At 46.4% G+C, this 26,007-nt stretch overlaps 1 protein-coding gene across 1 annotated transcript in view; it reads left to right on the plus strand.

Annotated features, from left to right (window-relative positions):
* CEP112 (centrosomal protein 112) overlaps window positions 1-26,007 on the plus strand; it is a 411,619-nt gene that overhangs the window by 357,577 nt on the left and 28,035 nt on the right. Inside the window, exon 23 of the mRNA XM_065897006.1 lies at window positions 13,028-13,117. Coding sequence (XP_065753078.1) covers window positions 13,028-13,117 — 90 coding nt within the window. The remainder of the gene's footprint in view (window positions 1-13,027; window positions 13,118-26,007) is intronic.

Genomic DNA, 26,007 nt, shown 5'->3' on the forward strand with positions numbered 1-26,007 from the left:
CAGGAATCAGCTGTGTTGTGCATTCAGCATGAAACTAGGGCACTAATCACTTTTCTGATCAGAGAATTGAATTTTGCTTAGTAGTTCAGAAATCAAACTGAAAGAATGACTGTAAAAACGCTGTCATGTGTGCTTTGTTGCCGATAACTAACTGCAGTCCAAGCCTCAATAACCAGAAGGAGGTGGAAGACACTTCAGAAGGCTGCGCGATAAACGTTTCTGACAGCGTGTGAGCTGAACGTTAAGCAGGGTCTTTGCAAACCCTCTCGTTCTAGGTGGTTTAAGCGGAAGGTTTTAAACTTCCTCCTTCATAAGTATTGGCTCCACATGGTGCAGTATCCTAAGGGTGAAAAAGAAAAAGAGAAGAAAAAACGCTTCACCTGGCATATATATAATTTCCATCCCCTCTCTGAATGGGACTGCTGGAAAGGCTCACCCAAGAATCTCTACCTTCACGTCTTAGGAGTTTTCTCCATCATGTGTGGGAATGTGCCAGTGTGATATTGGAATGGGCTCCTTCCTAACCTGACAGGACTGTGTGCACACAACTACAGGAAGACCAGCGAGTACATGTAACAGCAGTGATACTCTCCTAATACGGTCTCATAATGAGAATACTCCTGGTCCTTACGTGGATGAAGTGAGCTGTAGAACTGGGTAGCACGAAAGGAGTGGAGGCGGGGTAGAGCTTCAGAGAGAAAATATGTAAAACAAGGGAATTTTCTTGCCATGTATATTAGTTTCCTAGGGCTGCCATAACAAAGTAACACAGACTGGGGGGCTTCAGACAGAAGGCTGTTGTCTGACAGTTCTGGAGGCTAGAAGTCTGAGCTCAAGCAGGGCCGGGCTCCCTCTGAAGGCTCCTGCCTTGCCTCTGTTCCCTTCCCGGGTCCTCCGCGATCTCTGGGGCTCCTTGGCTTGTAGGTGGCTCACTCTCCAGTCTCTACGTCCATTGTCACGTGGCCCAGCTCTTCCTGGGTGTTTCTCCTCTTCTCATAAGAACACCTGTCAGATTGCATGCAGGGCCCACCTGCTCCGGTATGACTTCATCTTAACTGATTACGTCTGCAGCAGCCTGTGTCCAAACAAGGTCACATTTTGAGGTTCTGTGGGTTAGGACTTAAACATATCTTTTGGCAGGGATGTAATTCAACCCATAATTTCTTTTTTGACGTCATACTCGAAGAGGCAAACCATTGGCATCATTGTTACTGTTGAATGTGTGACTTAGGAACTTTTTCTTCCTGCTTTTCCTACATTTTAATGGATCACGTTAAAGTCTAAACATAGTACAACCGAACCGAGTCGTTCCAGGTCACTGGAGGCTTCTGAAGGGAGGTAGCAGGGCAAACAGGGAGAAGAAGAGCGTTGCAGGCGAGGCGGGGAGAAGCGCCAAGGCCCCGGGCGGTGCGGGGCTGGGCCCCCGGTGGGTGGCGGGCGCGGTCTGCGGACTGTGCGCGTTAAACCGGGGCGCGGGGAGGCGGCTGCGTCGCCGACCAGAGGGCAGCCGGGCAAGCTGCTGGGGTGCCCCGAGCTGCGTCTTGAGCTCGGTGGGTTTGGCGTGACGCTGCTGACAGGTGCGCGCGGGTGAGAAGCAGATGGAGGGAGGACTCGTGAAGTGATGGGAGCGCGGCTGAGCTTGGGGATCGGCGGCAGGAAGGCCCCAGTGGACCCGCGGTTACCGGGCAGGTGTCCGCGCACGGTCGCTCCGCCCCCGACCTGTGTCTTCCTCGGCCCCGTGTTCTCATGCTCAAGCCCCTGCCGTCATGTTGCTTCTGAACGTGTGTCGCCGAGGAACTTATTTTTCTCTCTTCTTGTCCATATGTTTTTTTCTGCCGTGTTCCCCGCCTTGCTGGGTGGCGGCTGCTCGCCACCGATGCTGGTCAGGCTTTAACCCTCCTCTCTCGTACCCGCGCTGGCGCGCTCTTACCAAGCCCCGAGGTTCTGGCCCTGGCTCTTCTCCCATCCCCGCGTGCCCCCCCCTCCCCAGGCCCATCCCTTCTCCCCAACTCTTATCCAAGCCGGCCCCACGCCCCTCGTGGTATCGAGGTGGCCTCGTGAGGGTGCCCCGGCTCTGACAGGGGCAACTCCTAAGGCAGATGGTCCTGCACAAGACAGTCTGGAAAACTGTGCTTTTTAAATTTCTTTTGATTTTTTTAGGGTTTCCGCAACATCTCTCACTGACCTGAAACTTGCCGTTCTGCCTCATTCTGTATTCCTAACCCTCGGCAAAATCCCTGTGCTCAGCCTTGGCACAGACGGTCGTGAGGCTTCGAGCACAGTTTTCTGCCATGCTGACACACAGAGCAGAGGCACGCTTTTTCCCCAGCTGGTCCCGTGGACTCGCACGTGTGTCTGGCCGAGGCTCTGAAAGCACTTCCAGAGGGCCTCGTTGCCACCACTTGCCACGCTGTCACCTGGATGTTCTTCCTGATCTGCCCAGCTGGTCACCCTGGGCCCTTTGGCGGTTCCCTTTACTGCAGGATAGAATCCATAGTCCCCTCGGCCCCTGAGGCCCATCACGGGAGCCCAGGCTGCCTCTGCTAGTTGGTTCCAGGCCCACCGTCCACATGCCAGGCCCCGTGTGCCGCCAGCAGCCTGCCCCCCGTGTGGCCACGCCTTGCCCTCTGCAGTGAATCTGTGCGGACGCCTTCCCTGCGCCTCCCGCGGCCACAGCTCACCTCCCCGCTCGTCTTCCTCCCCACGTCCCGCCTTCCTCCACGCTTGCCAAGACGTCTCTTTGGTGCTGTTTACGTGATGTAACTATTCCTTTATAAATTTGCCATATACACAGGAGCCAGTGCTTTCGCAGGGTAACGTTTGACACGGGGCCTGGTATACGTTCAGATCATAGACATACTTTTATTAATGTATGAAATGGATTGTCTGAAGAAGACTGTTTAGAGAGGAAAATGGAGCGACGAGAACCTGGTTCGGGAAAGATCCACAATTTAAAGGGAAGAACGGGAGGACAAGCGAAGCGCTGGAGGAGGAGGAGGGTCGCCAGGGCCTCATGGCCTCGGAGCAGCCCTGGAAGGAGGGTCGCCAGGGCCTCGTGGCCTCGGAGCAGCCCTGGAAGGAGGGTCGCCAGGGCCTCGTGGCCTCGGAGCAGCCCTGGAAGGAGGGTCGCCAGGGCCTCGTGGCCTCGGAGCAGCCCCGGAAGGAGGGGATCTCGCAATGCTCAGGGCAGCAGAAAGGTCGAGGCAGGCAGAGATGCGAGAAAGGCCATCGCGTTGGCAAGGAAAGCTTCACTGCTGACCCTGCAGAGAGCAAGTTTAATAAGATGTGGAGACCAAAGTCAGACTCCAGGTGAGGAAAATGGTAGCTGATGGGCGAGAATCTGGGTCACGGAGTAAAATGCTTGAGAAACGTGGCCGTCAGGGGAAAAAGGAGCATCAGGACTGAAGGGGCCTGAAGAGTGTCTCCCCAGAGCCGACGTCCGTTCCCCTGAACAACGCGCGCAAGGGGACCAGTTTCCAGCGGGCAGCGGGGAGAGACAAGACGCCGAGAGAGGCTCGGCAGAAAGGGAGGGGTCAGCAGTGTGGCCGAGCCTTGCAGGGCACGTGGTCCTGTCCAGAACGGCCACTGGGTCCACGATTCACTAAATAATACAAACATTTAACCTAGTTAAAATTTTATTGACGTTATTTTTATTGTCATTCGTGGTGGATTTTGGATTTTACGTTTATTGCTGTTCTTCCTCATCGTGAATCAGCAGGATTGCTCTCAAGCCGATGAGCAATTACTCTCAAGTATGTATGGACCCGACTCTTGGCACTGTATGTGTTAGATAATATCTGTGTACAGTTTCGGTTGTATGAATTTGATCTTGTCAGTGTTGTTGTGAAGCTGGAGCTGTACTTGTGTGTGACCACCAGGAACCTGGGTGACAGCTCGTGCGCGACTTTGCCATTTGTCCGTTAGCGCTTCGGGAACTCTCCGCGTGGAAGGGTGATGCGCTACCACCAGCTTCTGAGATGTGCTGTGCCAGCTTCTGCTGGGCTGTCTGCCCTGTGATCACCGCTCGGTACTGATGTGTGAACATTCCAGGTTTCTGCTGCATTCTTGGGGCGTCTGGTCGTCTGCCCTGCCGGTCCTTCCACAGACATACACCCTCAACGCGACCTATTCGGTCATCTGATTTTTCTTCCGCCTTCTCCACAGCGTACTCCAAAGCGTCATTTTCATCTTCCAAAGGCACAAATGGAAGTTTAAACGGCACGCGTGCACGCTTACAGGTGTACAGGTGTTACTTTCTGTTGTCATACACCCCCATGTCAGACCCAAAGAAGGTATTTTTCGCCACAGTGATTGTGAAAAGTGAAACAGGCATCCTCTTACACCTGCGTTGGGTTGAGTAGTTGAATTGCAGCCATAGTTGCAATCTCGAAACCCATCTGCACAATGAAGGGTTAATGCTGAGCCTTCTTCCCTGTGCAGATGCAAGTGTGTTCTCACGTATGTGTTTGTAAGTGTACTTTTGCCTGTTCACGGTGAAGGGTCCATCAGAGGCACAGTGTAGCGTCACACAGCAGCTCACAGTCCACACGTGCGTGACCTGTGTCGGTGCCGCTTGAAGGTGTTGTCACTGAATAGAGTGCCTGGCGCCTAAATAGCGAACAGTGTCACAAGCCGTGCAAGTAAGAATTCTCTCATTGTCTTGAGCGCCTGAATCGTGCCCAGGAAATGGTCTTCTGCGTCTGGTCACTTTATGCTCATCTGGAACTTCAGTTCCATGCAGTGAAATTGGGTTGACTTGCCTCTTCAATGTGTTCTTTCTGGCAGCAGCATCAGGACTCCTTCATCACGAACATCACGGAGAGAGTTCTTCCACGGCTTTGCGTTTGACTCTTCTCTGCATGTCGTTTTAACCTGTCGGGTTTCCTTATCTCCCCTTCAGCATCCACCTTGTGCGGATGCTTTCTGGTCCCGTCTGGAATGATTGTCATGTTATCCAGACCCCGACGAGTCGTCCATCAGGCACTGCAGAGCCCCACCTCTTCGTGGTGTCAGTGCCTTTTACTCCTCTTCCTGTTATAAAGGTGGAAATGGTAACAGAAACCAGCGTCATGTAGCGCTGGCTTTTCTTTTTGTGAGTATACTGTTGCCGCCATATTCCACTGAGAACTTTCAGGTAAAGGTGTTATATTGCCAAGCAACAGAAGAAGGGGTATTTTTTTTCTTTTGTAGCCATCTGACCAGTGATGACTGGTTTACTGGTAGGGGAACCTTACTGATGTCTGAGGGATTCCACAGCCCATTTGGCTGGGCTGGGTCAGCCGGTAGCTGGGCAGCAGCTGAGGGCACGGCGGCCCACGCTGACTAGCAGGTACATGTGGGGGTCACACCCACTGAAACCGCTCCAAAGAGCAGCAGGTGCTTCTTGTGGCCCACCAGGATGGTCCACCTACAGGACACTGATTCAAGAGAACATCTCCCGTTAAACCGTGGCAATGGGGCAGCAGTGGGAGGGTTAATCAGATGCCTGGTGTCCCCTCACGGTGGCTGTCACACGCGACCACCGTGTATTAGGAGAGCACGCCTGTCCTCGCTCCTCCAGAGCCAGTGCTCTGTCACTGCCCGTGTTACATGGAGGCTGGGCCAGGCTCCTCCCTTCAAACTCCACCCTCCACCAGATGCCCGGTGACGTGTCAACACGCCATGCGCCGCGAGATCCCAGCCCCGACTTGCCGTCCTCTGCGTGTTTCTCTAACTTTAGGTCTTGTCTTGGTGCACATACTTAATACGAACCCCGCGATTCTGTAAGAGTTGGACCCCAGCCCGTCTACCTACCCCTGTGCCCGGCCACCGAGGCAGGAGGGGTTATCGTTGGCAGCTGCAGCCACAGCACAATTATTGGACCAATAAAACATGATAGTATCTTTAATACATTTATTCTATAAACCAAAGTATAAAGAAATGGAATGGGCTGTTTGAATCCAGTGGACGTTTTGATAGGCGCAAACACCAAGGAACTTTTGGCCTGGACCAACGTCTCGATGGCCACTTTGGACAGGAGACTAAATGTCCGCTACTTGTGACCAACCCCTTAGAATTTGAAAAGAGAAATGAGGGCACTGATGGATGCACTCCCTTGAGGAAACAAGAAGGGACACCCCTTTGGACAGTTGAGGGAGCAGACTGGGTAAACCTCAGACATTTTTATCTAGGGACACAGTAAGGAAAGGTAGTTATGTAATTTGAAGCGGGGGGGGGGGAATGAAATCTGGAGAAATTTTAGCAGGAACGCCCCAACCGTTTTCAATGAAAAGCAGCTTGTCCTTTATATAAGTGGTTCATGTCACCAATAACTACTATTACCATAGTCCCAACACTTTCCTAAGCATCTCAGAGATTACTTTAAAAATATGGGCAGGAGTGTCACCCTTGTGAAGCTCATAGTCTAAGATGCAGGGGGGAAGTCAGATGAATTCACAGCTCATAAATATGTTATCATATAGGGGACATACTGACTTAGAAGTACGACTTCAGGTTCAACAGGGTTGAAATTCACGTCTGTCGGCAGGGGTTGGAATGACGCTGCCGGCTCAGGGGACTGCACGTGTGAACGATTAGACATGTAAGTAAGTAAAAATTTAAACCAGGGACTTACGGGCGCTCCGCATTCCCTGGGCTCACGCAGAGGAGGGGCGGCCTCTGTTCTGCAGAGACTGACTGCAGTGCAAATGCTTATCACACAGGCTGAATGAGGAAATTCCTCTGAGATCCTGAAACATCGTAGCCGGGCTTCTTGAACTTGATCCTAGATTCCTACCACCCGAGATAAGAATGTGTTCGCAAGTGAAGCTGTCTGGAGGGACGCAGTAGGGCAAATGTGCTTTGAATTTCCTGAGTACGGATGCACTGACCACTCCCGGAGGAGACGTGGGTGATGTCAGGACGGTCTCTGTGTGACTGGGGAACATTAACGAGGTGTGTTAGGACCTTCCAGCTTCCTTAGATCATCCAAGTTTTGGAATAACGTGATTTCTTTTCCTGGAACCTCTGCGAAGACTGGGAAACACTAACTTTTTAAAAAGTGCAGTTTTAAGACTTTTAAAGGAAGGTTTTTAGGAAATTTTAAAGGCCTGAAAGTAGGTGAGAGAGAGAAGAAAAGAGAGGGAAAGCGAAAACTTTCGTATTCTTTGGTGAAAGTGCTACTCTTGTTTTTTATATTGGCTGCAATACTTTTGCCTTTTCTGTTGAATCAGTAGCCTAATAAATACTATAAAATAGCTCGTATCAAAGTGCAATTTCTCATTCCTGCGGTTTGTTGCAACAACTAAAAAGTTTTCACCGGAAAGGAATTTTGCCTCATGTGAAGAGTATCATATGTATTGAAACCCCTTTTCTTCATACCAGTACCACAAGAGGCTGACTTATGAGGGTTAAAAAAAGAAAAGAAAAGGTACTTGCATGGAGTGTGAAAAAATTAAAAGCCTGAACGGAAGCCTTAAAGGAAAAAAATTATGCTATTGTGTTTTGAATATGTTAGTGGCCTCGGCAGTAACTGTGGTTCTAGTTCAGTAACTTTACCTCTAGGGTACAAACCTGTTCTCGGTTCTACAGAATCACTAATAAAACGTTTTTACGGTTTGTTATTCATTCTGGGTAGGTCTGAAGAAATCACTTTGATAGAAATCTTGACCGGCATTTCAGCTGAAGAAGACTTGTTGCTTTTGTTAGTAGGTTTGGCCTACTTAAAAATAAAATGAAATGAAAAAAGGAGCCACAGGGGCCTGTGTAAACGGCCAGCAAGGCCACCCAGTCAAAACGTCACTCTCTGCTCTTGTGTCACCTCCCCTGACCCCAGATTTGTATCTCCTCATCCGGGGCACAGGGCTTGGGCTTTTTGCTGGATCCCAATTGTTTAAGATGTGATTTTTTTTTTAAAAAAAGTAATGAGATTTTATTGTTTTATTTAATTTTCCCTTACCTTTCGGTTAGCAGTAGTAGAAAGAAAAGCATTTGCTGTTTCTGTGTCAGTTTACCTGTCAAAGAAAACCTACTGATCAGAAATATTGTCAGCACCATTTGTAATCTTGGGCATTGTTAAAAAGGCAGTTAAAGTTCAAATGAGAGTTCTGCTTCCTTCCCTTTTATAACTTGTGTCTCTTCACTGTAGTCACAGGTCGGGTGTCATTTCGGTTTGATGGATAAACCAATCAGTGGAAGATGGTTTATAGCGAGATTTTATTATCTGAACAGATATTTTATGGCACAAACTTTTAAATCATATTACATGTTTTAAATGGAAAACAGACCATCACCATTTTTTAAAGAAATTTTAGAGTTTTACCATAAGTAAATTGTATCTCAATAAAAATATAAGTAGGCCTTCTCTTTCCTGTTATCTTCTCCTTAGGTCAAAATACGAACACCCCACTCCCTGCTTCCAAAATATACATGGGGAAATCCTTACACATCCCGCCTATTCACTGAAGGACGAATGAATCATCTGTTTTTTCTGAAGTAAAACAGTAAATTCAAACCTCATGAAAGGAAGGATATGGTGACTTCATGTTTTTTAACTAGAAAAAGCTTTAAAAATTCTTTTTTTCTTTATTATGGAAACTTTCAAACATACGCAAAAGTAGGGAGAATAATATGCAGAATCCCCATCTACCCACCACCCGGCTTCACCAGTTTTTAACAGTTTGCGGGACTGACTCCTTCTTGGCAGTGTCTTTCATACAGACACTGCTTTTCTTCCTTGCCCATCTCCTTGGCTACACGGAGTTGCCGCTGGTGAGGCCCTTTCTGTGTCTCACCCAGCAGAGGCTCGTCGGCTTCCTTGATTCCTGACCACAGACTTAACGCAAAATCAATGACTTTGAGAACCCCAGTTGTATACTTAAATAGGGCAAAACTTCATCCGCAATCTTTTTTGCTTACATCTGATTTAATCCAGTCCCTTTAAATGAAAGAACGCTGTACCATTCAAGGTCCCACTTCCGGGAGAACATGTTCTATGGGCCAGCACTCAGGGAAGGAGCCGTTTGCGCTTCAGCCCTCATACGGACGGCCGACCTCGTGGTGACTTGTGACAAAGCCAGACACAAGCATGAGCCACGACCTGGCAACACAGAATGAGGCAGGGTGCACGGAAGACACACCGAATCTCAAGTCAGTGAGAACTGGTCTGAAAACTCCTAAAAAGTGGAGGACACAGTTCTGTAGAATGTGTGATTCAGGAGAAAGGTGACTTCTATGCCACTGATTCTGTTTCGATCTGCAAGTGGATTTTTCCACATTTCTCACAACTGAGGTTTTTGGTAAAGATGGGAAAGTGGGGAGTTTGAGATCATGCCGTCTGGTGAGACCCTGCAGTGCAGGTGTCCTGGGTTATGAGACAAGTCTGCATGCTCGACCGGCCAGATGGACGCCCACCCCCCAGTCCCACCCTCAGATGAGGGGAGGACCTGGCTGAGAGTTTGGCCAAAGACAAGGTCAGAAATCTCTAGAAAAACTTGTGCTAAATCCCTAAGTCTGAAAGCCTCTGTCATGCCTTGTACCCTAGGGACGCTCTGACTATATCTTGTGTATCATTACAGCCCAGTCTTTCTCCTTTCCAATGAAATTTTCCTTTACTAAATAACTTTTTAACCACTTATAATTCAAACGAACTTGCATTTCATGTGTCCATTATTAAAAGGCATGTATCTGCCATCATTTCATGTTTGTTTAAGACCTATGAGAGATACTTTGGTGTTTTGTTTTGTTTCGTTTTTGATTTTTTGGCTGCCTTGGGTCTTCGTTGCTGCACGTGGGCTTTCTCTAGTTGTGGTGAGCGGGGGCTACTCTTCGTTGTGGTGCACGGGCTTCCCATGGCGGTGGCTTCTCTTGGGGAGCACGGGCTCTAGGCACGTGGGCTCAGTAGTTGTGACTCGTGGGCTCTAGAGCGCAGGCTCAGCAGTTGTGGCGCACGGGCTTAGTTGCTCCGCGGCATGTGGGATCTTCCTGGACCAGGGCTCGAACCCGCGTCCCCTGCGTTGGCAGGCGGATTCTTAACCACTGCGCCACCAGGGAAGCCCCGATACTTTGGTGTTTAGAAGTCCTTAATGCGTGGCTTTACGAGTTGAGCAGCTGGCCTCGAACCATGTTTATAAGTTTTATGGAGATAGCGTTGACTATAATACTCTTTCTCCGACGAACAGCAGAGCTCTGGGACCATCACAGGTGCCCCTCGGGGCACATTAGCTACCCTGGCTTCTCCTCACCCTGGAGAGTCGGTGAAACTGTCAAATCTTTTACACTTTAATGTGCTCTCACTACTTTCATATTTCAAATAAACAAATCAAGTTACCCTATAACCAGCTCCCTTTTAAAGAGTGTGGCCTGCCCTCGTTGTTCTTGTAGAGCTGCTTATGTCATGTACGTTTTTCTTCTGGAAAATGTCATTCTTTGTTCACTGCCCGTACGAAGTTCTCTGAGAGCCGGCTGAGGGTGGCCAGGCCCAGCAAGCCCACTTGCATGGCATTTAAAGGCTGGTTTAACTGGGAGAAAAGAACTGTCTTTCAGCAGTGACGCAAGTTCACACAGCAGAGCTGAGGCGGGGCCTGCTTTTGCAGAATAAACAGCGTAGCCGTTCAAGTTGGATTTTGGTTTAGATTTTTGACCCAGTGTTGGACATTCCATTCTTTAATGATCTTGGGCTTTTCTCAGGAATAAAGTAAAAGTTCTGTTTTGTGGGTGTGTCAAATGTCAAATTGGAAGGTTTTTGAATAAAGAAGCCACAACTTAAAAGAAAGGTCCTTCTTGTGCTCGCTCAGTAGTTGTGGTTGTGTTCATATGGGCCTCTGGCAAACTGAGGATGAACATCTCATGACCTAATAACTTTTTAGAATATGAGACCAGGAACAGCTGTCCTTTTCCTTTAGTCTGATACATTTTCACTTTTTGGAAAGTGGGATATTACTTGGTTACTCTCCATTTTTTAAACTGATTTTTTTTTTCGAGTTTTTTTGCTTGTTTTTTTTTTTTTTTGCGTTACACGGGCCTCTCACTGTCGTGGCCTCTCCCGTTGCGGAGCACAGGCTCCGGACACGCAGGCTCAGCGGCCATGGCTCACGGGTCCAGCCGCTCTGCAGCATGTGGGATCTTCCCAGACCGGGGCACGAACCCGTGTCCCCTGCATCGGCAGGCGGACTCTCAACCACTGCGCCACCAGGGAAGCCCTATACTCTTTTAAATAGAGGTTCTTAGCCTGGGGTCCATCCATGGACAGGCTTCAGGCAACTGGACTCCCTGAAATCACAGGCAAAATAATAAGCACTGTTTTCCACGTGGGGAGTGACCACACGGCATTTGCCAGACGCTCCAGTGGAGCTAGAACTCCAGAAAAAGGTAAGAACCACAGTCTCTGTCTGCATGGAGAAAAGGCTGGAATTGCATTGAAAGGATTTTTAGTGGGTACAAACCGAGACATCGTGTCTGAACTACAGACTCTTCCCCCCGGCTGCTGCCCAGCATCTCGGCTTGGATGTGGAACAGGCATCCCGCACTCGACGTACCGCAGGCTGAGCTCCGACCTTCTCCCCCACATCTGTCCCTCCCATCCCGAACCTCCCCAACTGCGTTCTTCTACCTGCTCAAGCCAAAATCCCGGAGTCTCTTCTCTTTTTTTACTTTTCATGCTCTGCGTCCTTTCCCTGGAGCTGCGATCTCTATCTTCAGATAGACTGGGAGTCTGCCTCTGCCTCACCCCCGGCTGGTCCAGTTCTCCACCACCCTTTCCCGGTGTGTTTTCACGGCCTCGACCCTGCCTCTCTGCCTCTGCCCATGTCCCTCTTCCATCTGTTTTTCACGGCAACCAAAGCAACCCTGCCCACAGCCCTCCAGGAGCCCCCGTCTACCTCGAATAAAGCCTGAAGTCCTCAAGTGCCCTCTGAGGCTTCACGGGACCTGACGTGACTCGACCCCCGGTATGTGCAGGGGTCCCTGCCTGGAAGGTTCTTCCTGCACGTGTCTCTGTGACCTGCTCGCTCTTCTCCTTCAGGTTTGGCTCAGTTAGGTTGTCTTGGGCCATCTGTTTAAAACTGCAACACCCCTCCTCACCACGTTCCAGGATAGCCTCCTTCCCCGCAGTATTTTCCCTCCACACTTACCACTGACGTATATTATGCTGACCGTTTGCTTATTGTCTGCCCCAGTACAGCAGAAGCTCCGTGAGAGCAGGGAATGTGTTTTGTCTGTTTTCTTTCACCGCTTTATTTGGAATACGTGTCACAGTCCTTCACCTAGAGCAGAAACTCAGGAGTCTTAATTGAATGAATTTTATTTTGAGAATTCGTTTAGCGTCTTTGCAGTCACTCTTTGAGAGTGTGTTCTGTTCGCCGTCATTTCCCACGTGCTATATCTATAATTAACATCAGATTGTTTGAATGGATCCTGTGTCTTTTCTAGTTCACCTCTTTACTTAAAGTAGTAATGGATACAATGATATTTACTGATCTTTCCATTCCCGGCTTCCCCCAGCCTGAACCTGAATTTGATTTCCAACAGCTACTTGGCAACTGAAAGTGTTCATCTCTGTCTATTTCTTACAGTTTCCTCAAATTCCATGCCATCCTCGATGGCTTAATAAAAAATGCCTTTAAGGTTACCATAACGTACTCCAATGACCAGAGTATAGTTTTGAACAATGTCGTGTCGGTCCAGTGTTACGATTCCTAGCTATCAGGACACTTTTCAGAGTGTGGGTGTACCTCGCAGGTGTCCTGATAGAGCTCCTTTAATTAGCAATAGTTCTACTCTTTATTGCGTGCTTGTGTGTCTATGCTGGGAATAGGAGATGTTTTTATAAGATGAATTGACACCTGCTAATGTGCCTGGTTTGTGAGTTTGGAGTTTCTGATACTAGTTATTCCTAAAGTAGAAAACATCTGGGCCTGATACTAAAAGGCTGGTTTTGGAGCCGCAGTAATAGACCAGAGCTGAGGCCTTTTTGATACCAGTTCAGGTGGTAAAACTTTTTTCCAAGGCTGCTAGTTTTTAATGTTTTTGTATTTATCTTATACCGTTTCAGGCTTTACAAGACGAGCTAGAAAAGCGCTCGAATCAAGCACGATGTTTGGAGAAAAAACTGCAGCACAAGGAACTGGAATCACAGGAGCAGGTACTGCCCGCTCGGCTGGTTTGCTTGTTCACTTTCTCCAGGTCCAGGAGCTCACGTGTGTCCTGTTTCCACCGGGTGCTTTGGCCGCGAGTAACAGAATCCTCGGCCCCTTGCTACAACGAAGGGATCTGTTGCCTCGCAACCTGTTAACCTCTGTCGCAGAAAGCCTGTAGGTAGGGTGGGCTCTGGGCAGGGAGCCCTGGGTCGCTGGCTCCGCCTCTCTCTCGCTCCCGCGGCTCTACGTCCTGTGTAGGGTCCATCCCAAAGCCAGCTCCGCGGTGCTCACAGCAACTCCAGGCATCCCGTGCAGATCTAGCAGTATCCAGGGGCAAAAAGGGACTTACGTTTCCGGGGTGCCCTTCTGCAAAGTCAGGAGACCTTTCCCAGAAGCACCCCCGTACGCAGCTCCCTTCTCATCTCATTGGCCAGAGCAGGTCACACGCTCAGAGCAGGTCACACGTCCAATCCCTGGCGGGAGGCTGGAGGGTACCAAACTAGGCTGGACCACTTAGGGTCTGCCTGCCGGCGATGGGGTCATAAAAGGAAGGACAGCCCAGACAAGGGAGAGGGGAAATGTGTTGGGGACGCAGCCAACGATGTCTGCTGCGTCCTCATATCAGAACACAGGGACATAGATCATGTTTTCTTTTGAATTTTAATTTTCTCCTCCTTCTTTCCAGTGTGTTAATGAAACAAATCTAGTATAACCAGAATAATCCGGCTTTGACCATAGCCAATGACCTATCTTATTTTCAAACCACAGGATCATTTTCATCCAATTCTTTTACATTTAAAGTAAATTTAACTAAATTTAAACTGAAAAGTCAACCATGTATTAATAAACTTCATGAGTCTTAATGAAACCCTTTGTAAACGCACTGTCCCCAGCTATTGCGTACAGCATTACTAAAATTCTTCTAAGTGCCACAAATTTTTATGGACAGAACCCGCCGTAGGTGTTGGCAGACGCTTATGCTTTGGTTGTCTCGTAGTCAATTCAGTACAGGGATATCGGGTTAGGTCATTTTGGCCTTGTCAGAAGAGTAAGCCCTGAAGTAAGGCGAATAGAGGAACTTTTGTCACCTCTGGAGTTGTTTACAAACAAGACCCCAAGGTAGGGATTGCACAAAATGGCAGGTGTAAGCGTCTAATAGATGCCAAGTAATGATACTTACTGAATGGACTTGACCTCCTATAATTCCTTCCTACTGTCTAATGTATGCCCTGCATCATATACATGTCATGTTTGTGTCATGTATGTATATATCATGTCTATATACGATATGTCTTGTATAGGGTCTGTGTCAGACAGTCCATGATAGGATCACAAAATAGGAAATTCTAGGATGAAAAACTAACAGTAACTATATTTATTGAAGGCCCACAAGATGAGAGACACTGTACAAGAAACGTTACACATGTTAGTTCATTTATCCTGATAATAACCATGTAAGGCCAGTATTACCCCCCCATTTCCCAATTGGCACGCTAAAACCCAGAGAGGTTAAGTGACACGTCCAAGGTCACACAGCTGGTAACCAGTACAGATGGATTCACACCCTGGTTTAGCTGAATTCCAAATCTTTGCTCCTTTCGTGACAGTTTTTTTTTTTTTCTTTTTTTTTTTTTGCGGTATGCAGGCCTCTCACTGCTGTGGCCTCTCCCATTGCGGAGCACAGGCTCCGGGCGCGCAGGCTCAGCGGCCATGGCTCACGGGCCCAGCCGCTCCGCGGCACGTGGGATCCTCCCGGACGGGGGCACGAACCCGTGTCCCCTGCATCGGCAGGCGGACTCTCAACCACTGCGCCACCAGGGAAGCCCCTTGACAGTTTTTAAGTTACAGCATTTCTAGTTTAAAAAGCTGCCTGGCAGTGATAGGGAAAGTGAGTTTATTAAGGATGGCAGGGAAAAAAATACCACCCCGGACACCAGGTACAGCGGGCAACGCCATTAACCCTCTGTGGGCAGAGAGCAGCAAAGAGCAAAGCAGATGGAAGCAGAGCCCATTTGGCCACAGGTGAAAATACGTCCTTGGGTGGCTGTGTGGCCTTCAGGTGGGACTGGCACAGGCTCAGTTGTCACTGAGGTCATCTGAGCCTCCCTGCAACCCCCCAGCTGGCTGGGATGCCTGGAACTAAAAGAAGACAAGCTTCTTAAAAGCAGGAAACAGGTCTCCCTGGAGGACTGGGCCCTCCCCAGTTTGTGATAGAATATGACTTAAGGTAAAACTTTGTTGACATCACTCTAATTCATGGCAGAACTTCACACGGAAAATTCCATAACATATTGAGAGCAGGGAAATTAAGAAATCCCAGATGGACAATAGGGAGGATTCAGGAACCACTTCAGTCTTATTTCATTGGCTTCTGCTTGATCATCAAAGTTGCTTTCATCTTTGTAGTGACAATAGCTTTCTAGACCGTTTCTTACACTAATTCCTGATATCTTCTATTAGCCTCCAGTTCACCAAAGAAATGTCAGGAAATACCCATGGGTAAAGCTGAATATTTCATAATCTTTGCAACCATGAAATGTTGGGTTCTTTCCACGAGATCCTAGGGTATAGCTAAGCAGAAATGCCAATTGTTTCAGTAAAGCTGAAGAACAAATCATGGGCACTTCATAAATACTATTCATCTATATTTAATTTGATTTAACTTTTATCTAAATCTGACCTTTCCATTCGTGACACTAATAGAGGTAGTCAAAAATAATTAGAAGAAGTATCGTCATGTACAGTTTTTAGGGTCTGATTATATATATGCTTACCGAGGGATTTTAAAATGTTGAAATTGTTCTTTTCTTCTTTGCGTCTGTCAAAGCAATTGCAAAATAACAGTAGCTAGCCTGACATCAGCCAATCAGACAACCAAAATGTGTGCAGAACAGCTTCTTGGAACTTTTCTTCTCTTTCATTTCAACCAAATATTATTATCCTGATACTAGTTGCATAAAGAATCAAAATTGAAACTGGCAGGATTACAAAGGACAATTTCCTGGGCTTCTTTTTTTAACTCGCTTGCTTAAAAAAAAAAAAAAGTTGAAACTGTCTCTGTTTTTCATTTAAGAAAAATTCCTGTGTTTTGATTTCATAAAAACAAAAAAATGAATGAGGCATTCTAAAAGTTGTGTTTTTAATTAAACGCAAAAAGCTGCTTCTCATCAGGTCTTGATGGGTGGTACCCTAGCTGCCCACCACTGGCCTCAGTGGCATCAACCCTCTCCTCTAACTCCACACCCTCGGCAGGTCTGTCACCAGGGTGCCCAGGGAAGGCTGGTTTATCCGTGGTTACAAAGGGTTAATTTGCCCCTTGTGAAGCGTCAAGATAACACCGATAAAATTGGAAAAGACCAACTTCCTTCTAAGTCAGCCTTATAGAAACATATCTTTCCTGTAATCCATAAATAGGAAAGTAATTAAAAGCTATCATTCTTTTTTTCCATGCCAGGAGTTAATAATTTCTAATTCCCGATAAGATCCGAGCAAGAATCCCATAGTTGCAGCAAAGGAGGGGAGATCAGAGCTCTGATCAGACTTCCTCGTTATGTAAGGAAACTGAGTCATTGGAAAAGGCCACGACTTCACTACCATGGCAGTGGCAGAACCGGGGCGGGGCAGGGGGAAGCAGACCGCCCACCCCGGGATATGATTTGCCACTGTACTGACCACAGTGTGAAATGCATCTATGGCGTGTATCACTCGGGTCCAGGCTGTGGGTAAAAATAAATCTCCTATTCGGGAACAAACAATGTCTCATTATTCTCAGGGAGACTAGGTGATTTGCCAGCCCTTGCCAAAATAATTCGGTCTGATAAATTATAGAAAAGAAACAGCCTACAGTTTTACTTGGCGCTCTTAACACTGTACTAAGCAAGCATATACTTATCACGGAGGCGCTAAACAATGGCAGCCTTGAACCTAGTATAATACGTAACATACATGTTAATATGCACGTAACAAAACCCCTGCTTTGAACTGGGCTTTTTCAGTTTCGCACGTATGAGTAGCTTTGATTACATGGATCACTCCGTTTCCCAGAAGATCCTTTGACATAAATTAGTGAGAAGAACTAATACCTTGAGACCTCGTAAACGGAATGCCGTGCCATGCATTTCACAGCAGTGCCATACAATTACCCCACGTCGCATGCCTCTGACAGGCGTGTTGTGCTGGCCCGTGACAGGTACTGGGAAGAAACACGGATGAGTTCTCCTTCCAGCCGCAAGGAGTTTACAGTCTAGCAGAGCAGAGATGGGTGTAAAGTGTAGACTGCAGTCACGGCATTTAAAAGACGTTCCTTTTCTTCCAAAGGCTTCGAGACTCAGCTCACACGATGCGGGAAGAAGGCAGCCCTGGTACTGCCCGCCGCCTTCCCGACCCTGCGGGAAAGGGTCCACCACCCAAGGCAGGGCCTGGTGCTTGCTGACAGGCAGGAAGTGTTTCCAGCACCTGCGGCCGGGGCCTCTCGGGTTTCCTGGCCGGCGTGTTCCAGCCACCGGCTGGTTTAGTTCTCATCTAAACCTGGTGTGTCCAGGCATTCAGGTCTGGATGGGCAGGCGCAGGTCACCCTAAAGTGTCTTAAAATATATTCCAGTCACAGCCTTGCAGCAGGCATTTTATATCCAGTTAAGGCCTAGACACGGCAGATGCTTCAGCAGCGGTGAATCTGGTAATTCCCTGTGTTTGGGGAGGGAACAGAGGTTGTCCTGAGACCCCTAGCGAGACACAGGGAGTGGAAACAGAAGAGGCTTCAAGGACGAGTAGGACGCAGCAGGGAAGCACTGCAGGTAGCAGTCCGCCTCTGCCACCACCGGTCGTGTGGTCTTGGGCAAGTCACTTAACTGGTGCACGTACCAGGCTCCTAAGATGTCAGTAATAGCACCTCCCGCGGGGTTCACGTGAACGCCAAAACAAGATGCGTGTGAACCTCAGAACTAGAGAACATAACGCGGGTGCCGTGTGTGTGGCTACAATTCTCCACAGAGGAGAAGGCCCCGTGAGCTGGTCACCAGCAGAGAGGGGACCCTGGGCTAGGACGAGAGGGGTTCGGGGGTGGAACAGGCTCGGGGGCGTCCTGGCCAGAGGGGGCGTCAGTGGGGCGAGGACCCAGGAAGTTAGCTACCTTCGTTTCATCCACTAAAAATAGCGATAGCATCAAATCTTTGTTACTGTCTACTCCTTACCCTGCACTGTGCACCCAGCAAGCTTGGATACAATGCCGGGGACGTCGGTCATTGGTCAGAAAGCAGTTTTCAGCCACTGAGGGTTTTTTTTTTCTTTAACTGGGTAGTGTTAGATGATTGCGTCTTTCCTTTAGAAAGATTAATCCAGCAGCAGAAGATAAAAGGAAAAAGACGAAAAGAGATGAATTCATAGGTGATCACACTAAATTCACATCACTAGTCGCAAGAGAGATCAAAAGGGCTTGAACTGGATATTGTCAACGGGAGTAGAAGAGGAAAAGAGTAGATGTGAAGACTCACTTAAAATTCATAGAACACAGACTTAGAGAGTAAAAGAAAGGAATATGTCAAAAATAATACCAAGTGGGCAACAGCATCATTGTCTAGAGGCAGAGTCTGAGATGCTGGCAGCCGAGCGTCCCTTTGGAGACAGGTAGCTAAAAATCTGAACTAGAACCCCAGAAAGGAAGTCTGAATCTAGAAGGTAAGAAAGAGGCCACGTTGAAAATCTGGATGTAGAACTTAAGAAAGAAGCGCGGACGTTTCTGAATTATCTTGACGGATGATTTTGACAAGGAAAAGCAGAGAGGGAAGAGGGCCGTGGGCGGAACCATGGGCGGAACCGTGGGCTGGACCAGGTTCCAGGGGCCACAGAAAGTAGGGGAAGATCCAGAGAGGATTTAGAAGGGATGAATGGTGAGAAAGATGAGAGCAGAGCCAGAAGAATTTAATGTCGTGAAAACCAGAGACAGTTTCCTAGTCAACATGAAGCCCCTAGAGGGCAAGGACCCGACTGGCATCTTCACGGCAGCCCCGGCCCTTGTTGTTGAACTGCTTGTGGGGCCTCTGCTCCTCTGCGTCTTGTCCTCAGGACAGTCTTGCCCTGTCCCCCTTTGCTCTGTGCTCTGGTCATACTTTCTGTGAAGCTCCATTAAAGGTTTTCCCATCAGGCTCCCTCGGGAGACTTTGCTCTTTGAGGGAGGGTCCCTGAGCTGGGACTGTGTCCCCTTCATCCGTACACTCAGCACTTAGCCCAGCACCTGGCCCACGTGGCACTCAGTGAACCCGTGGAAGAAAGGAAGAAACGGAGGAGGAACGGAGGGAGGGTTAGCGGCATCGCGTGGTGCAGGGAGTTTGAGGGCGGAGAGTTCAAAGGCCACCACGCCTGAGCAGTGATGACAGGGGTTTGTAACGCACATCCTGCACGCGGTCTAGACGGACTTTCTCTACACATATTCTTGTCTAGACTTTTCTTGTAATAAAGATTACAGATTTTTTCCATAATTTTCGTCTGGGGTGAGTAGGATTATCAAGACTTCTCCTGGCTCATCTGTGGCCCTCAGCTCTTCCCCAGGCCTCTGGCACCAAAGGGTCCGTGGTCCAGGGAAAACCAAGACGGAGCAGTATGCCAGCACCCTCTGCCACATGGCCCACCTTTCCCCTTTGTGTCCTCAGTCTTTGTTTTTCCAGTCTTACTGAGGTATAGTTGATAAATAAAATTGTATGTTTTTAAAATGTACAGCGTGATGACATGCCTTGTGAAGTGATTGCCACGGTGAAGCTCATTGGCACATCCATCACCTCCCACGGTTACTTTTGTGTGTGGTGAGAACATTTAAGGTGTCCTGTCTTAGATTATCACTTATACTGAAAGGGTATGTAATCCTTTTGGAAAAAAATGAAAGAGGAGATATTACAATTATTCTCACAAATAAAAAAGATTATAAGATATTATTACGAGCAATTCTAAAGCAAAACATTGGACAATCTAGAAGAAACAGAGAAATTTCTAGACATACAACCTACCAAGACTGAATCATGAAACACTGCGCAAATCTTTTTTTTGCGTTTCAGTTGCATTTTTACCTTTCTTGAAATAGTAAAGCATAATATGCCGAAAAAAAAAAAAGTGGCCTCTCTTAGCCAATTTCCGGTACCCAATACGGTATCTTTAACTATAGTCATCAGGCTATGCATTTAGACCCCAGAACCATCTGATGTCTGGAGGTTTGCACCCTTTGACCAGAAGCTTCTCCCACCTTCTAGCCCCTGGCAATCACCATTCTTCTCTGTTTCTATGAATTCAACTTTTTTCTTTTTTTTTCTTTTTCATTCCATAGATGAGTGAGCTCTTCTTTCTGTGCCTGGTTTACTTCTCTTAGCATAATGGCCTCCAGGTTCATCCACGCTGTCACAAGTGCCGGCCGTTCTATTCTCCCCTGAAATAGGGCAGACCTTCCTTGCAAGATCTCTTCCATGGGATGCCCTCAGAAGGCCAAAGCAGGATGAATACAAGTGGAGCCCTTGATTTTCTCTACTAAGAAATTGAGCTTTCTTCTGCTTCCTTCCCAGGTTCCTTTGGTATCAGTAGCTTTGGGATAACGTTAACATCTCAGCTCCTTCCGCCTGCTGTACAGTTACAACATTATCATTTGTATTCCCAAAGAATGTATTGGCCTCCCACCAAGCCCACTGATCTGTCGGGGAGAAACATGAACGCCAGGAGAAGCAACATCAATATATGTAAAGCTTTCATTGGGTAGCACCGCTTATCTTTAAAACACCTCGGTCAGCATCAAGGGTAACCAACAAATCTACAGTCGCAGGCAATGCAGACAGAAAATCAGTTAAGCAACAGTCATGACAATTGTTAAAAGGAAGAATTCGTCTTTTACAGGTTTCCATTTTCCATAATGGATTTTAAAACTTCACAGTCTTAGCTGCTATGGGCTAACTCGTCTGCAGTGAAATTTACTTGAAAGGACCAACAGCTCAAAACTATGTTTTATCCCAAAGCACATCATGAAAACAGGAATAATAATCGCAACAGAAATATAATTCAAAGACTGTTACTGACTTTTCATGTTTAATGGTTATTATTCTGGCTTGTTTCAAGTAATTTTTATGACCACAGTTTATTTACAAATTCAGACTAATTCTTTTGTTCCCAGACAGCTGGTATGAATGCATCATTCTAAAATTTGAGCTGTTATGAGGGATAGAACCACATTCAATTTGGGCCACATCTTATTCTCAGTGAGAGTTTGAATACTTGCCCCTGTTTTCTGAAAAACACTTGAAGCATACATCTCATCAGACCATTCCTCATAAGTCAGTTATTCTGGTAGATTTTAGTGGCAAAGCAAATCAGACACTTGTACCCAAAACCAACGCTAAAAACTACGTGATGATCGCAGAGCCATTTTTAATGGATAACTTGCAGCAGCTCTTGTGGGGTGAATGGCTTCTGTGTTCCATCGTTGCTTTCTCGAGATTCCCTTTGTTTTGAACTTCGCTGGAGGAGAGAGCAGGCGGGTCCCTGAGGCGCCCGCCACGTGGTTTTAATCCTGTGCTTTGCTGACGTATCAAAGCCAAGTGTCAACAAAGCACCCACTGCATCATTGCAGCTGTTCTTCCAGAAAGCATTTTCTGTGTGGCTCTTGGTCAATGCACGTTAGTGAACACGGGTGGGAGCGGGGTGGGGGGGGGACGATGAAGCAGGGGTGGAGGCTGCAGGGCTGGCCGTGCTGGGATCTGACCTCTGACCCGGGGCTCCCAGGTTCAGAGCCGGGCTGTGCCTGCCCAGGGTGAAGTGATGTGCTCATGCATTCTTACTTCTTTCGGTTTGTTCCTTTTTTTGAGGTAGTTTTGGCTTTAAGTTTAGTCTTTTTTAAAATTAATTTTTAAAATCCAAAAATGATTTAATCCAAATGATTTACTGCAAATCAGCAAATTATGGAGGCCCCTACAGAAAAAGCAGGAACAAAAGCTTAAAACCAAGTTGGGTCCTACCCCACCTTTTAAAATTGGAGGACGAGGAAAATGATCAGGGATTAACCTGGGTAATCAGATATCGTCTCCCAGGAAGATAAAAAGGGAGACTGTATCCCTGAGCTGTGTCTTTAGGGCTCACTTTTCTGGCAGCTACTAAGCACTGAATTCATGGAATTGAGTGAACAGCTGGAAAGAGGAAGTAAAAGAAGAGATAAACACAGAGATGGTAAAGAGGGTGGGAGAGTCAGCACGGTTAGAGGGAGAGATGTCCGATGACTATTTACTGTGCTTGTCACGTTCAGGAAAGAGTATCAGATAGTCTACGGTGCCACTTACATGCAATTCCTTTTCTACCATAGTCCAGCGAGAAAAGACCTCCTTTTCCTGTTGAGGAAGGGCTATTTTGAGGTAGAAGCAATTGAAATTGTTTATTGTCAAACAAATGACAGAGCAGAGGCATTTTAGATGCATCAGATGTATATCAATTTGAATTAGAAATAAGGGAAAAAAGGTGATTTTTTTTTAATACAAAGGAAAATTCAGAAGTTTAAAAGGCCATCTGAGTATACTTTCCACGTAAATCACCTTTTGGATTTCTACACAGAATTAGAGGACGTAGTTCCAGTTTGAAAAAGAGTATTATAAAACCTTCAAGGAAAAGAATGATTTATTGAATCAAATGGAAAATGTAGAACTGGTGAAGAATATAGCGTCATTGGCATTATTAAAGTTTCGTGAAATAAAAGGCCGATTGTGAATCAGACAACCTAGTACCTACTCAGCTCTCAGCGTACTGAATCTACGTGGAAAACTTGGTGTCTTCCAGGAGCTTCTATTATTATAATAAAAGAGAGCATTGTTTAAAGATCCATTCTTGGTTTCGTATGTGAGATTTACACTCAGGTTTATTCAGAAGGGATGCGGAGAAGCAGCGGGGAGACTCTGACAGGAGATTGTCTCACTTTTGATTAAGAAGCAAGAGAGGAATTCACAGCCCGCCGCTGTGGGCCCTGACAAACTCGCGGGGGGGCTCTTCCCTGTTCGGTACGTAGCCCAGTGTGGGCAAGAGAGGGCACAGGCGCCAGGCTCGGACGCTGTGCTGGGTCTCCCAGGGGCAGCAGCAGAAAGGTGGCAGTGGTCGGAAGGGTGGTGTGTCAGGCCGGGCACCCCCTATGGAACCAGAGCCACCGTCTCTCTTAAATTTCTGCCCTTCAGCTTTAAGATTTTATTTGAATGGACGCCCCTGCAGAAAGAATGGGAGAAAATTGGAAAACTGGACTGAATGATCCCAAATGCTTCATTCAGCACCATAAGATTTTGAGGTTCCGCTTGACTTGATAAACAGGGGAAGGTAAATGAGATGGTAAATCAGCGTGTGCCATGGAAGCTAAGTGACAGCCCAGAGTGAATTCTTTTTCTAAACTCCCAGCTGATACATACCTTCGACATTTCAATTCAGTTCAACAAATATTTACTGAGCGCCTGTGATAGATCATGCCCTTTACTGGCCCTGATATGCATCGGTGAACAAAGCAAACAAAAATCCTTGTTCTTGTGAAGCGTACATTGTAACGATAGGTTCTTCATAGCCTTTTGCATTTCTATATAAATTTTAGACTGGACTTGTCAATTTCTAGTAAATCTTCCAGTCCATGAACATAGAATATCCCTCTGCTTTATTTAAGCATTCTTTAATTTCTTTGTGACATTTTTTATCATTTTATGTAAAGACATCTTGCACATTTTATGTTAGATTTATTCCTGTGTATTTGACAATTATGATGCTATTTTAAATGACATTATTTTTAAATTTCATTTTCTCACAGTTTGTTGCAGTACTTAGAAATACAATTGACTTTTGTATAGATTCCCTTTATCACATTTAGGAAGTTTCTTTCTCTCCTTACCAAGAGTCTTTTTTTCTTTTTAAAATCGTAAATGGATGTTTCTTACATGCCTTTTTTCCATCTTTTGAGATAATTACATGAATCTTGTCCTTTATTCTGCTAATGTAGTGATCTTCGTAGACTGATTTTCTAATGTTAAATCAAGGTTGCATTTCTAGAATAAGCCCCACTTGATCATGGTGACTCATCCCTTTTTACCTTTTGCTGGATTTTGGTTCACTAATATTTTGTTTAGAATTTTTACATCTATGCTTATTAATGAGATTAGCCTACTATTTTCTTTTATTGTGATAATATTACTAGATTTTGGTATCAAAATTTGATGGTCTCATAAAACAAAATGGAGTGTTCCCTCTTTATTTTCTGGAAGAGTTTGTACAATGTTGATAATTATTTCCTCCTTAAAATGTTTGGTAGATTAAGCCATCTGGGCTGAAGCTTTCTTTGTTGGAATATCTTCAATTAATTATGGATTTACTTTCTTTAGTGGTTATAGTATCAGATTTCCTATTTTAACTTCTGCCAGATTCTCTCTTCTTTTGAGACTATAAGTATATATACATATAGCTGATCTTCTAACGATGTTTCCTACGTTTTGTATTGATTCTGGAGATTTTTAAATCTAGCTTCTGTTTCACTGAGTCTCTCCTCAGCTGTGTCTAACCTGCTGTTATACCCATTCTTAATTTTGGTTACTGTAGTTTCCAGACAGAGAATTTCTACTTAGTTCTTTTTTTAGTTTCCTGTTCTATGCTGAAGTTCACAGCTATTTTTCATATTTTGTTGAACATTTATCTTGGTTCTTGTAAAGTCTAGGTCTGATAACCATTATCTGGAATTCACATGGTTCTCATTTCATTGTATTTGTTTCTCTTGGCTTTTGGTCATATAGTCTTGCTTTCTTGTGAGCCTGGCTACTTTTGATTGTGTGCCAGATATTTTATATAGAACTTCATAGAAATAATTTGGGACCTGGGATGATGATAATTGTCTCCAAAGAGAATTTACATTTGCTTCTAGGTAAGCAGGTAGCGGCACTTGCCGTCTTGAATAACCTTAATCCATTTTCAGGGACTGAGATTGTTTGAAGCTAGATTTCAGTCTTGGAGAGGGCTGGTCTGTTTCCAATTCACTCCTAATCTGAGGGTGTAGCCCTTTGGGCTCCACCCAAAGGCAAGGAATTTTACCAGGAACTCATGGACTGCAGTTTGTGTCCCCCTGACTTCTTTTGTGAGGCTGTTAGAAGATCTGTTCAGCTTCTCAACCTCTCGCCAACCAATCTAGAAGTGGCAAAGGCCACTGTGTTAAAATGTCCCCAAATGCCAGACTTACAAGTTCTCTTGATTTCTCCCACCTCCAGGATTGGCCCCATAATTCTTCCCTGCCTTCTTAGTTCCCTAATACCCTGAAGCAGACTTGGGAGGGAATTACGTAGGCTTCCATTACTAGAAGTGGAAATCCACTACAGATCTCCCTTGACTTACGATGGGGTTACATCCTGATAAACCCATCCAAAGTTGACAATACTGTAAGTTGTAAATTCATTTAATACACCTCACCCACCCAACATCAGAGCTTAGCCCAGCCCCCCTTAAACGTGCTCAGAACACTTACGTTAGCCTACAGTTGGGAAAAATCATGTAACACAAAGCCTATTTTATAATAGTGTTGAATATCCCATGCAGTTTATTGAATACTGTCCTGAAAGTGAAATTTTTTCAGAATGGTTTGTCTGGGGACACGATGGTTGTCAGTATGTTGGTTGTTTACCCTCGTGATCACATGACTGGGAGCCCCTGCCCTGCGTCGCGAGAGAAGATTGTATCGTTAGCCCAGGAAAAGATCAAATTCAAAATTATGGTTTCTACTGAATGTGTATCACTTTCACACCATCATAAAATCAAAAACTCATAAGTTGATCCATCATAAGTCAGGGACCATCTGTATTTACATTTCTGTGAAATACTTGATCACATTCGTTGCTAATCTCTTCTATTGACTTGTGTTTCTAACTGGATCTATAGA

The sequence above is a fragment of the Phocoena phocoena genome, chromosome 19 (assembly GCF_963924675.1).
Source record: "Phocoena phocoena chromosome 19, mPhoPho1.1, whole genome shotgun sequence".
Classification (NCBI taxonomy): Eukaryota; Metazoa; Chordata; class Mammalia; order Artiodactyla; family Phocoenidae; genus Phocoena; species Phocoena phocoena.